Source organism: Oncorhynchus gorbuscha, linkage group LG01 (genome assembly GCF_021184085.1).
Source record: "Oncorhynchus gorbuscha isolate QuinsamMale2020 ecotype Even-year linkage group LG01, OgorEven_v1.0, whole genome shotgun sequence".
NCBI classification, from domain to species: domain Eukaryota; kingdom Metazoa; phylum Chordata; class Actinopteri; order Salmoniformes; family Salmonidae; genus Oncorhynchus; species Oncorhynchus gorbuscha.
The window spans coordinates 6,125,297-6,139,514 of record NC_060173.1 but is presented as its reverse complement, the minus strand read 5'-3'; the positions used below and the strand labels follow the sequence as shown (position 1 = coordinate 6,139,514).

Genomic DNA, 14,218 nt, shown 5'->3' with positions numbered 1-14,218 from the left:
TGTCCTTGATGATCTTTATGGCCTTCCTGTAACATCGGGTGGTGTAGGTGTCCTGGAGGGCAGGTAGTTTGCCCCCGGTGATGCGTTGTGCAGTCCTCACTACCCTCTGGAGAGCCTTACGGTTGAGGGCGGAGCAGTTGCCGTACCAGGCGGTGATACAGCCCGCCAGGATGCTCTCGATTGTGCATCTGTAGAAGTTTGTGAGTGCTTTTGGTGACAAGCCGAATTTCTTCAGCCTCCTGAGGTTGAAGAGGCGCTGCTGCGCCTTCTTCACGACGCTGTCAGTGTGAGTGGACCAATTCAGTTTGTCTGTGATGTGTATGCCGAGGAACTTAAAACTAGCTACCCTCTCCACTACTGTTCCATCGATGTGGATAGGGGGGTGTTCCCTCTGCTGTTTCCTGAAGTCCACAATCATCTCCTTAGTTTTGTTGACGTTGAGTGTGAGGTTATTTTCAAACAGTAACTGAATGCCTGGATGCCTGTCTGCCTGCTTTATATAGCAAGCAACGGCCACGCGACTCACTGTCTGTAGGAGCGAATCGATTTTCGTGAACAGGGTGGTGTACCTAATAATCTATCCTGTGGATGTATATATCTAATAGGGCACTCCATAGTTTCAGTTTACTTCCTGTATTGACAGAATTCTAAATGGAATTGACCCCAACCCGGATGTTAACAAACCATGAGACTTTATTATGAGATAACGTTGTATTATTAGTTAAACTGTCGTTGCCTTTATTGGGTGCCTCCCCATGTGGCACCCTATTCCCTATTATAGTGCACTATGCCACCCCAGTGGCTCCCTATTCCCTATATAGTGCACTATGCCGCCCATGTGGCCCCCTATTCCCTATATAGTGCACTATGCCGCCCATGTGGCACCCTATTCCCTATATAGTGCACTATGCCGCCATGTGGCTCCCTATTCCCTATATAGTGCACTATGCCGCCCATGTGACTCCCTATTCCCTATATAGTGCACTATGCCTCTCCAGTAGCACCCTATTCCCTATATAATGCACTTCTTTTAACCAGGGCCCATAAAGTAGTGCACTGTTTAAGGAATGGGGTACTATTTGGAATACAAGCACTAAAGCATTATTATAAACTGGGTGATTTGAGCCCTGAATGCTGATTGGCTGACAGCCGTGGTATATCAGACTGTATACCATGGGTATGACAAAACATGTATTTTTGCTGCTCTAATTACATTGGTAACCAGTTTATAAAAGCAATAAGGTACCTCAGGGGTTTGTGATATATGACCAATATACCACAACCCCCGAGCCTTTATTGCTTAATTATGTGATAACATTGTATTAATAGTAAAACTGGTATTGCCTTCATTCTGTGCATTCCAAATGGTACCCGATTCCCTACATATTGCACTACTTTTGAGAGAGCAGGAAAACCTGCAAAATCAGCAGTGTATCAAATACGTGTTCTCCCCACTGTATTGTGGCATCCATTTACCAGTTACATTGTTTTACATTTTTGTCATTGAGCAGACACTCTTATCCAAAGAGACTTACGGGGACCAATTATGGTTAAGTGGCTTGCTCAAGGGCACATCGACAGATTTATCACATAGTTGGCTCGGGGATTCAAACCAATTACCTTTTGGTTACTGCCAGTGAAACAAGCTAGGGCTGATTCTCTGATCCTGATGCAGAGTGGATGGATAGAGCTTTACAGTAATCCTCCAATCAGACAGACCAGCCACCATCTGCTACCTCTGAGCTGTCCCTCTACTGGTTAGATAGAAACTGTAGATAGGCTGCCATTTGGAACGCAGAGACAATTCAGATCACTACAAGGCCTTCACATGACAGACCAAAGAGGTCAAAGGCTTATGTGGTAGATAGGTTAATGTGTCAACTCAAAACAACAAGTAGATATTCAATGCTGGTTGGGAGTCGTAGCCTGCTGTCATCTACCTTTAAACATGATGGAGTCTTTGGCAGAAGGAGGTCACATCAAAAGAGCCTCTACTGTGTCGTATCGAAGGGCCTCTACTGTGTCGCATCGAAGGGCCTCTACTGTGTCATATCGAAGGGCCTCTACTGTGTCATATCGAAGGGCCTCTACTGTGTCGCATCGAAGGGCCTCTACTGTGTCACATCAAAAGGGCCTCTACTGTGTCACATCAAAAGGGCCTCTACTGTGTCGCATCGAAGGGCCTCTACTGTGTCGCATCGAAGGGCCTCTACTGTGTCACATCAAAAGGGCCTCTACTGTGTCACATCAAAAGGGCCTCTACTGTGTCGCATCGAAGGGTCTCTACTGTGTCGCATCGAAGGGCCTCTACTGTGTCGCATCGAAGGGCCTCTACTGTGTCACATCAAAAGGGCCTCTACTGTGTCGCATCGAAGGGTCTCTACTGTGTCGCATCGAAGGGCCTCTACTGTGTCGCATCGAAGGGCCTCTACTGTGTCACATCAAAAGGGCCTCTACTGTGTCGCATCGAAGGGCCTCTACTGTAATGGAAGTCCGGATATGATACTGCTCTTTGATATGACTTTTCATCTCAGTGGTGGAGTTGGCAGGAGGGGGGGGGTGGGTCCTATCGAAGGTGTCATTTCTAGGATGATATTACAGTGCTGTTTAAAGATGTGGCCATGGGCAGTCTATTAGGTCATCATAGCATCCTTGAACGGTTCATGTGAATGATTCATCAGTCTTGGATCAATCCGAGTCATTACTATTCAACACTGGTGGGTGGGCGTCGTGCTGTACCTTTAATCTCGATGGTGGCGTTAGCAGGCGGAGCCATTTTAAAGGTGTAGACACACATGTACTCCCCTGCATCCTCTCCTCTGGGCTTCTTCAGGCTGTATTTACACAAAACAAACACCACAAGACAATCAATCCTCTAGTTTAAACAGTGTTCTGTTCTGCTGTGTTCTGTTCTGCTGTGTTCTGTTCTGCTGTGTTCTGTTCTACGGTGTTCTGTTCTACGGTGTTCTGTTCTACAGTGTTCTGTTCTACAGTATTTAGTTCTACAGTGTTCTGTTCTGCTGTGTTCTGTTCTGCTGTGTTCTGTTCTACAGTGTTCTGTTCTACAGTGTTCAGTTCTACTGTGTTCTGTTCTGCTGTGTTCTGTTCTGCTGTGTTCTGTTCTACAGTATTTATTTCTACAGTGTTCAGGTCTAGTGTTTTGTTCTACAGTATTAAGTTCTACAGTATTTAGTTCTACAGTGTTATGTTCTACAGTATTTAGTTCTACAGTGTTCTGTTCTGCTGTGTTCTGTTCTGCTGTGTTCTGTTCTACGGTGTTCTGTTCTACAGTATTTAGTTCTACAGTGTTCTGTTCTACAGTATTTAGTTCTACTGTGTTCTGTTCTGCTGTGTTCTGTTCTACAGTGTTTTGTTCTACTGTGTTCTGTTCTGCTGTGTTCTGTTCTACAGTATTTAGTTCTACTGTGTTCTGTTCTACAGTGTTCTGTTCTACGGTGTTCTGTTCTACAGTGTTCTGTTCTACAGTGTTCTGTTCTACAGTGTTCTGTTCTACAGTGTTCAGTTCTACAGTGTTCTGTTCTATAGTATTTAGTTCTACATTATTTAGTTCTACTGTGTTCAGATCTACAGTATTTAGTTCTAGCTATGAAAGGCACGTTGATGTCAGAGGCATTGCCTGCGTCCAATAATCACTTGTTTTTTTGTAAATAATTATCGTCGCTGTCTGATGAAAACCTCTTATCTCCAAAACAGAACATCCATGTTTTCACGTTAATGAACATACAATTATGAAACTTCAGAAGTTATTCTGAATAAATATTCTTGGTCCATGTGTCATGAAATGTACAATGTAGAGTGGAGTTACTGCTTTCAATACATGTAAACAATTAGCAGAACTGGAGATCTCCCAATTTAGCCCAACACATATACAATCCAATGCTTGTATATGTGTAGGGCAGATTGTATATCTGTAGGGGTCAGATTGTATATGTGTAGGGGGCAGATTGAATATGTGTAGGGGGCAGATTGTATATGTGTAGGGGTCAGATTGTATATGTGTAGGGGTCAGATTGTATATGTGTAGGGGTCAGATTGTATGTGTGTAGGGGGCAGATTGTATATCTGTAGGGGTCAGATTGTATATGTGTAGGGGACAGATTGTATATGTGTAGGGGGCAGATTGTATATGTGTAGGGGGGGGCAGATTGTATATGTGTAGGGGGCAGATTGTATATGTGTAGGGGGCAGATTGTATATGTGTAGGGGACAGATTGTATATGTGTAGGGGGCAGATTGTATATGTGTAGGGGGCAGATTGTATATGTGTAAGGCAATTGTATATGTGTAGGGGGCAGATTGTATATGTGTAGGGGGCAGATTGTATATGTGTAGGGGGCAGATTGTATATGTGTAGGGGGCAGATTGTATATGTGTAGGGGCAGATTGTATATGTGTAGGGGCAGATTGTATATGTGTAGGGGACAGATTGTATATGTGTAGGGGCAGATTGTATATGTGGGGGCAGATTGTATATGTGTAGGGGGCAGATTGTATATGTGTAAGGCAATTGTATATGTGTAGGGGGCAGATTGTATATGTGTAGGGGCAGATTGTATATGTGTAGGGGGCAGATTGTATATGTGTAGGGGGCAGATTGTATATGTGTAGGGGGCAGATTATATATGTGTAGGGGGCAGATTGTATATGTGTAGGGCAGATTGTATGTGTGTAGGGCAGATTGCATATGTGTAGGGGGCAGATTGTATATGTGTAGGGGCAGATTGTATATGTGTAGGGGGCAGATTGTATATGTGTAGGACAGATTGTATATGTGTAGGACAGATTGTACAAGTGTATACTTCAGGAGAAAGGAAGACACGGAGTGTAGACGAGGCTCGGGTTGATGGGATTGGTTAAGGTTAGGGCCAGGGTTCTGGGTGTTAGATAGGGACATACTAGTACTCGGTGTTGGCCCTCTCTCCGCGGGTCTCTTTGATCTCCTCCCCATTCTTCATCCAGAAACTCTCGCTGTGGGCGCTGTGGGCTGAAGTTAGGTTGCACTGCAGGGTGAGGGGCAGGCTGTAGTGATCAACTGGCAGCGTGATATGGTCCGACGAGTTGATTGACGGCTCTGAAACACCAACAAGACACTTCCAATAGTCAATTCCATTTCAATACAGTCAATTCCTTGAAAAATGAGGAGAATTTGAATTAGAATTTCAGTGGATGGAAGGTTCTGAAAGACCAATAAGACACCAGGGTTAGGGTCAGTTCCATTTCAAATCAGTTGGGGTCAGTTCCATTTCAAATCAGTTGGGGTCAGTTCCATTTCAAATCAGTTGGGGTCAGTTCCATTTCAAATCAGTTGGGGTCAGTTCCATTTCAAATCAGTTGGGGTCAGTTCCATTTCAAATCAGTTGGGGTCAATTCCACTTCAAATGGTTTCCTCTTTGTTTTCCTTTTTCTCCTTTGGGGTCAGTTCCATTTCAAATCAGTTGGGGTCAATTCCACTTCAAATGGTTTCCTCTTTGTTTTCCTTTTTCTCCTTTTCAATGTAGTTAATTTAAAATGACTTGAAAAGCAATGAGGACAATTTAATTGTAATTTCAGTGTACTTCCTGAATTGACTGAATTGAAATGGAATTGACCCCAACCCTGATAGAGACATCACAGGGGCTTGTGTTGTGACAGCTGGGTGGTGTTCTCTCTCAGTATTCTAACCTGTATTGTGAAAGCTGGGTGGTGTTCTCTCTCAGTATTCTAACCTGTGTTGTGACAGCTGGGTGATGGTCTCTCTCAGTATTCTAACCTGTATTGTGAAAGCTGGGTGATGGTCTCTCTCAGTATTCTAACCTGTATTGTGACAGCTGGTTGGTGTTCTCTCTTAGTATTCTAACCTGTATTGTAAAAGCTGGGTGATGGTCTCTCTCAGTATTCTAACCTGTATTGTGAAAGCTGGGTGGTGTTCTCTCTCAGTATTTTAACCTGTATTGTGACAGCTGGGTGGTGTTCTCTCTCAGTATTCTAACCTGTATTGTGACAGCTGGGTGGTGTTCTCTCTCAGTATTCTAACCTGTATTGTGACAGCTGGGTGGTGTTCTCTCTCAGTATTCTAACCTGTATTGTGACAGCTGGGTGGTGTTCTCTCTCAGTATTCTAACCTGTATTGTGACAGCTGGGTGGTGTTCTCTCTCAGTATTCTAACCTGTGTGGGTTTGAGGTGGTGCATCGGGACAATATGAACAAAGACTTCATTTATTGTCATAGAACGCTGATTAGAAAGAACATAGATAAACAATTATCAGTACATTATGCATGTACTGTAGCACATACATACTTACCTCATACTACTAAATGACCCTGTAGTTCACGCTGGACAAGCATAATGAGTAGGCTATAGACAGATGTAGGATCTTAATTTGAGCCAGTTTGCCACAGCAGGAAAATAATCCTGCAGCAACAGGAAATGTGAATTATTATGTGGATAATAATTATTGGACATTTTTGTAGTGGGTTTATACATTTTTCTTAAAGGGAAAATAAAGTTTTAAAAAATGTCACAATGGAAATGACAAACTTCAAGAAGCCTTTTTAAACCTCAAAAACACTACAAGTTTTAAATGTCCTGCAGTTCCGGAAAGTTCTCCTGCAACAGGGTGATCAAATTCAGATCCTAAATCTTTATTCGTACTTTCCCATACCAGATCAGTACATAAACACATACACTCTGGGTGTCTATAAAATGGTGCAGGCCTATACCTCCAATGATTTCAATAGGCATTCAGTAATTCAGCTTAGAAGCTTGTAGAGTTAACATTCTCAAGTAGGGGTTCGAGGTTAGAGGTCAGGGGTCTGGGTAGTGATTTAAAGCCGAGGTTTGATAGGTTTCTAACAGGAAGTAAATATACAGGACATGTGTGTGTCTCTCTCTCTCTACATATATATATATATATATCTGTCCAAACCCATGTAGAGAGTAGTTCACTTCACAGCTCATACTGAAAGCTGGTGACGAATTAAAATGTTAACTCAATTCAAGGAAATCTGAAAGACAACAAAAGAAAAGGGAATTCAACCAGAAATACATGTGAGATGATGGGTAGATTTAAAAAATACATTAAAACGTTTAGACAAAGTAGAACATTGAGGAAGTTAAAGATCTCTGGGTTAGTTTGAATCTACAAGAGGTGCAGGGTTCTGTGTACATGGCGGGAGGGGTCTCTGCAGAACACTGTGGTCTTATGGCACGGATTAGATGAAGCTGATGCCTTATTTCTTCATTTCTATGACTTCTGGATGGTGATGGCTTCTGTGAGGAAACTGGTGGTCCTGAGGGTTTTTGGGAAGGTAACTGGGCACACAGAATACACAGGGAGAGCTAGTTCAGCTGCCTAGGGACTGAGGTACACAGAATACACAGGGAGAGCTAGCTGACCTGCCTAGGGACTGAGGCACACAGAATACACAGGGAGAGCTAGTTGCGCTGCCTAGGGACTGAGGTACACAGAATACACAGGGAGAGCTAGTTGAGCTGCCTAGGGACTGAGGTACACAGAATACACAGGGAGATCTAGCTGAGCTGCCTAGGGACTGAGGTACACAGAATACACAGGGAGAGCTAGTTGAGCTGCCTAGGGACTGAAGTTCACAGAATACACAGGGAGAGCTAGTTGAGCTGCCTAGGGACTGAGGCACACAGAATACACAGGGAGAGCGGGTTCAGCTGCATAGGGACTGAGGTACACAGAATACACAGGGAGAGCTAGTTCAGCTGCCTAGGGACTGAGGTACACAGAATACACAGGGAGAGCTAGTTGAGCTGCCTAGGGACTGAGGTACACAGAATACACAGGGAGAGCTAGCTGAGCTGCCTAGGGACTGAGGTACACAGAATACACAGGGAGAGCTAGCTGAGCTGCCTAGGGACTGAGGGACACAGAATACACAGGGAGAGCGAGTTGAGCTGCCTAGGGACTGAGGTACACAGAATACACAGGGAAAACTAGCTGAGCTGCCCAGGGACTAAGGTACACAGAATACACAGGGTGAGCTAGCTGAGCTGCCTAGGGACTGAGGTACACAGAATACACAGGGAGAGCTAGTTCAGCTACCTAGGGACTGAGGGACACAGAATACACAGGGAGAGCTAGCTGAGCTGCCTAGGGACTGAGGTACACAGAATACACAGGGAGAGCTAGCTGAGCTGCCTTGGGACTGAGGCACACAGAATACACAGGGAAAACTAGCTGAGCTGCCTAGGGACTGAGGTACACAGAATACACAGGGAGAGCTAGTTCAGCTGCCTAGGGACTGAGGTACACAGGGAGATCAAAGAAGTGTTAATTATTCATTTCCATGACGTATGGTAGGTGATGGCTTCTACGAGGGAACTGGTGGTCCTGGAGATATCGGAAGTAAACTGAGGTACACAGGATACACATGGATACTTAGTTGAGCTGTCTAGGGATTGGGGTAGAGGTAGTTGAGCTGTCTAGGGACTGAGGTAGAGGTAGTTGAGCTGTCTAGGGACTGGGGTAGAGGTAGTTGAACTGTCTAGGGACTGAGGTAGAGGTAGTTGAGCTGTCTAGGGACTGAGGTAGAGGTAGTTGAGCTGTCGAGGGACTGGGGTAGAGGTAGTTGAGCTGTCTAGGGACTGAGGTAGAGGTAGAGGTAGTCGAGCTGTCTAGGGACTGAGGTAGAGGTAGTTGAGCTGTCTAGGGACTGGGGTAGAGGTAGTTGAGCTGTCTAGGGACTGAGGTAGAGGTAGTTGATCTGTGTAGGGACTGAGGTAGAGGTAGTTGAGCTGTCTAGGGACTGGGGTAGAGGTAGTTGAGCTGTCTAGGGACTGAGGTAGAGGTAGTTGAGCTGTGTAGGGACTGAGGTAGAGGTAGTTGAGCTGTCTAGGGACTGAGGTAGAGGGTAGTTGAGCTGTCTAGGGACTGAGGTAGAGGTAGGCGAGCTGTCTAGGGACTGAGGTAGAGGTAGTTGAGCTGTCTAGGGACTGAGATAGAGGTAGAGGTAGTTGAGCTGTCTAGGGACTGAGGTAGAGGTAGTTGAGCTGTCTAGGGACTGAGGTAGAGGTAGTTGAGCTGTCTAGGGACTGAGGTAGAGGTAGTTGAGCTGTCTAGGGACTGAGGTAGAGGTAGTGGAGCTGTCTAGGTACTGAGGTAGAGGGTTCTTAATTTTCAGGATGTACGGTAGGTGATGGCTTCTATGAATGAGCTGCCAATGCTGGGGATTTTGGACGGGGAATGTAGTCTAGGGGTCTGGTGTACACACAGAGAGCTAGTAAACCCGCTGCCCCTCGTCCTAAGGGGGTCAGGGGTAATCTACTACTCTGACCACTCACTCTGCAACACAGTAACGGTGGCCTGTGCTCTGATCCAGGTGGTGGCAGGGTTTTGGTGCAGATCATTCCTCCTTGGATCATTACTGGCCCGGCACTCGTACGTCCCAGCATCCTCCAGGCCGAGACGAGTCACGCCCAAAACGCTCACGCCGTTGGTGCCATACGCCGTGTTGATGGAGACGCGGTGTTTACGGGCGCCGTCCCAGAGCTGGCGGAAAGAGTCGGCCCGGTTGATCTCGGAGTACCACCACTGGACCTCTGGGGTCGGGCTACCGACCACGTCACAGTACAACTCAAAGGTGTCACCTGTTAGTTTGGTCTCAGACAGGGGAGACTTCACAAAGCCAGCTGTAGAGGTGGAGTAGTGGAGTAGGATTAGCAGTGGAGTCATCCACAGGAGAGGAGTGTTTCCGGTATGGAGCGGTGTTGGCAGGTGGAGAAGGGAAAACAGGGTGAGGGTGTAGAATGGATGAACAGGCAAGAGAATGAAAGGATGAATTAAAAGGAATCCGTTTGGAAAAAGAAAAAGAAAAGATTAGACGAATCATATTAAGAACAGAAGCTGACAGAGCAAATAATATGATGGTGGAAAACAATGGTCAACAGAGTTCAATAAAAATGAGAGATTAGATGGAGAAAAGAACTCAACTGAATAACTGTATCTGTTACATGGTCCGTTAGTATAGGTCGTGGCCAAAGGTTTTGAGAATGACACGAATATTAATTTCCACAAAGTTTGCTGCTTTGCTGTCTTTAGATATTTGTTGTCAGATGTTACTATGGACACTGAAGTATTAATTACAAACATTTCATAAGTGTCAAAGGCTTTTATTGACAATTACATGAAGTTGATGCAAAGAGTCCATATTTGCAGTGTTGACCCTTCTGGTTCAAGACCTCTGCAATCAGCCCTGGCATGTTGTCAATTAATTTCTGGGCCACATCCTGACTGATGGCAGCCCATTCTTGCATAATCAATGCTTGGAGTTTGTCAGAATTTGTGTGTTTTTGTTTGTCCACCTGCCTCTTGAGGATTGACCACAAGTTCTCAATGGGATTAAGGTCTGGGGAGTTTCCTGGCCATGGACCCAAAATATCGATGTTTTGTTCCCCGAACCACTTAGTTATCACTTTTGCCTTACGGCAAGGTGCTCCATCATGCTGGAAAAGGCATTGTTCCTCACCAAACTGTTCCTGGATGGTTGGGAGAAGTTGCTCTCGGAGGATGTGTTGGTACCGTTCTTTATTCATGGCTGTGTTCTTAGACAAAGTGAGCCCCACTCCCTTGGCTGAGAAGCAACCCCACACATGAATGGTCTCAGGATGCTTTACTGTTGGCATGACACAGGACTGATGGTAGCGCTCACCTTGTCTTCTCCGGACAAGCTTTCCGGATGCCCCAAACAATCAGAAAGGGGATTCATCAGAGAAAATGACTTTACCCCAGTCCTCAGCAGTCCAATCCCTGTACCTTTTGCAGAATATCAGTCTGTCCCTGATGTTTTTCCTGGAGAGAAGTGGCTTCTTTGCTGCCCTTCTTGACACCAAGCCATCCTCCAAAAGTCTTTGCCTCACTGTGCGTACAGATGCACTCACACCTGCCTGCTGCCATTCCTAAGTAAACTCTGTACTGGTGGTGCCCCGATCCTGCAGCTGAATCAACTTTAGGAGACGGTCCTGGCGCTTGCTGGACTTTCTTTGGCGCCCTGAAGCCTTCTTCACAACAATTGAACCGCTCTCCTTGAAGTTCTTGATGATCCGATAAATGGTTGATTTAGGTGCAATCTTACTGGGAGAAATATCCTTGCCTGTGAAGCCCTTTTTGTGCAAAGCAATGATGACGGCACGTGTTTCCTTGCAGGTAACCCTGGCTGACAGAGGAAGAACAATGATTCCAAGCACCACCCTCCTTTTGAAGCTTCCAGTCTGTTATTCAAACTCAATCAGCATGACAGAGGGATCTCCAGCCTTGTCCTCGTCAACACTCACTCACACCTGTGTTAACGAGAGAATCACTGACATGATTTCAGTTGGTCCTTTTGTGGCAGGGCTAAAATGCATGGCAAAGAGGGACTTTGCAATTAATTGAAATTCATCTGATCACTCTTCATAACATTCTGGAGTATATGCAAATTGCCATCATGCAAACTGAGGCAGCAAGACTTTGTGAAAATTAATATTTGAGTCATTCTCAAAACTTTTGGCCACGACTGTAAATAAATGTTCTGAAGGTGGAAATATCGTCTTTGGGTTAGATTGCTGTGCAAATCTAAATCCTCTATAGTCTATTAATATTAGATTAGAGAACTTTAATGTCCTCAATGAGGCAATTCATTTCACAGCATACACATCATGTTGCATACACACTATTTCACAGCATACACAACATTCTTAAAGCACCCAGAGGCTTCCCAGGCATATTATATTGTGAATAGGTTCTTATTATGGTGTTTGCTATTAGTAAAATGCTTTATAAATCCTATAGAGCAGTAGCATTGGCGGCAGGTAGCCTGTCAGTTAAGAGCGTTGAGCCGACTAACACGAAAGGTCGCTGATTAGATTCCCCCGAGCCGACTAGGTGACAAATGTTCCCAGGTGCCATTGAGCAAGGCACTTAACCCTAATTTGTACTGTAAGTCGTCTGCTAAAATGTAAACATTGTAGTGATAGTGAAGAACCAGAGACTTCCCAGGCATATTGTGTAACTGTAAACATTGTAGTGATAGTGAAGAACCAGACTTCCCAGGCATAATGTGTAACTGTAAACATTGTAGTGATAGTGAAGAACCAGAGACTTCCCAGGCATATTGTGTAACTGCAAACATTCACTGGATGTCTATCACTTGGCAGTGACCTTAGGACAATCTCTAGCTTCCATTCCTGCTATTTCTGGTAAATTGTAGTCCAATATGTCTGGCAATCAATATCCTCATCCCCTGACTCTGCTAGACTGAGTGTGTCCCAAATTGCACCCTAAATAGTGCCTCGCTCTCTCTCTCTCTCTCTCTCTCTCTCTCTCTCTCTCTCTCTCTCTCTCTCTCTCTCTCTCTCTCTCTCTCTCTCTCTCTCTCTCTCTCTCTCTCTCTCTCTCTCTCTCTCTCTCTCTCTCTCTCTCTCTCATGAGCCCTTCTAGCTCGTGCAACGCTACTTACGTTTGGAAGATCGCATCGTGATACCTATAGAATTGGAATATGTTTCGACACCTAAGTACGGAGATAATATCTTATCGTGAGGTCCCTAGGGGACAGGGTGTCATCTGGAATTTAGCCGTTGTCCTTGAATGACCTGTCTGCTCACCTACGATGCTGCTCACATTTACAATACAGCAACAGAGTAATACTATTATCTAATAGTAACTAGGAGATTACAATGTGTATACAACATCAGTGACCATCTCTGCTGTCCTTATACACAAAAACTCAATGATTTTCATAGCAAATGCCTCTTTTCTGGCCTTTGCTCATGAAAGAAATTTGGTAGTGTCATAGCGTGAACTTGGTCATCTTGCATTGAATCTCCTTTGGAAACAGTTTCTACATCCACAAATGACACTCTATTCCCTTTATGTAATACACTAGGTGTCATTTTGGAACGCAGTATTTGTCCTCTAATGACGTTTCTGGGCTTGTGTCTGGATCGTAATGCTGCTCACATCTACAAAGGATCTATAACATTATACACCATCTCTGGTAGCCTAGTTCACAAAGGATCTATAACATTATACACCATCTCTGGTAGCCTCGTACATAAAGGATCTATAACATTATACACCATCTCTGGTAGCCTAGTTCACAAAGGATCTATAACATTATACACCATCTCTGGTAGCCTCGTACATAAAGGATCTATAACATTATACACCATCTCTGGTAGCCTCGTACATAAAGGATCTATAACATTATACACCATCTCTGGTAGCCTCGTACATAAAGGATCTATAACATTATACACCATCTCTGGTAGCCTAGTACATAAAGGATCTATAACATTATACACCATCTCTGGTAGCCTAGTACATAAAGGATCTATAACATTATACACCATCTCTGGTAGCCTCGTACATAAAGGATCTATAACATTATACACCATCTCTGGTAGCCTCGTACATAAAGGATCTATAACATTATACACCATCTCTGGTAGCCTCGTACATAAAGGATCTATAACATTATACACCATCTCTGGTAGCCTAGTACATAAAGGATCTATAACATTATACACCATCTCTGGTAGCCTAGTACATAAAGGATCTATAACATTATACACCATCTCTGGTAGCCTCGTACATAAAGGATCTATAACATTATACACCATCTCTGGTAGCCTACACCAGTACATAAAGGATCTATAACATTATACACCATCTCTGGTAGCCTCGTACATAAAGGATCTTATAACATTATACACCATCTCTGGTATCTCTGGTAGCCTCGTTAATAACATTATACAAGTAGCCTCGTACATAAAGGATCTATAACATTATACACCATCTCTGGTAGCCTCGTACATAAAGGATCTATAACATTATACACCATCTCTGGTAGCCTCATAAAGGTTCATAAAGGATCTATAACATTATACACCATCTCTGGTAGCCTGGTAGTTCATAAAGGATCTATAACATTATACACCATCTCTGGTAGCCTCATAAAGGATCTATCATAAAGGATCTATAACATTATACACCATCTCTGGTAGCCTCGTACATAAAGGATCTATAACATTATACACCATCTCTGGTAGCCTCGTACATAAAGGATCTATAACATTATACACCATCTCTGGTAGCCTCGTTCATAAAGGATCTATAACATTATACACCATCTCTGGTAGCCTCTGGTACATAAAGGATCTATAACATTATACACCATCTCTGGTAGCCTAGTACATAAAGGATCTATAACATTA

The 14,218-nt window shown here is 44.2% G+C and overlaps 1 protein-coding gene across 3 annotated transcripts in view; it reads right to left on the bottom strand.

The window, feature by feature from the left end:
• Positions 1-14,218, bottom strand: part of LOC124032035 (neuroplastin-like) — a 49,528-nt gene that overhangs the window by 15,549 nt on the left and 19,761 nt on the right. For 2 of the 3 annotated variants that reach the window (XM_046344026.1, XM_046344016.1), the window contains exons 2-4: positions 9,311-9,658; positions 4,918-5,092; positions 2,740-2,834 (exon numbers count right to left, since the gene is read on the bottom strand). In XM_046344026.1, the coding sequence (XP_046199982.1) occupies positions 2,740-2,834; positions 4,918-5,092; positions 9,311-9,658 (618 nt within the window). The remainder of the gene's footprint in view (positions 1-2,739; positions 2,835-4,917; positions 5,093-9,310; positions 9,659-14,218) is intronic. The other variant, XM_046344036.1, reaches the window with a different exon arrangement.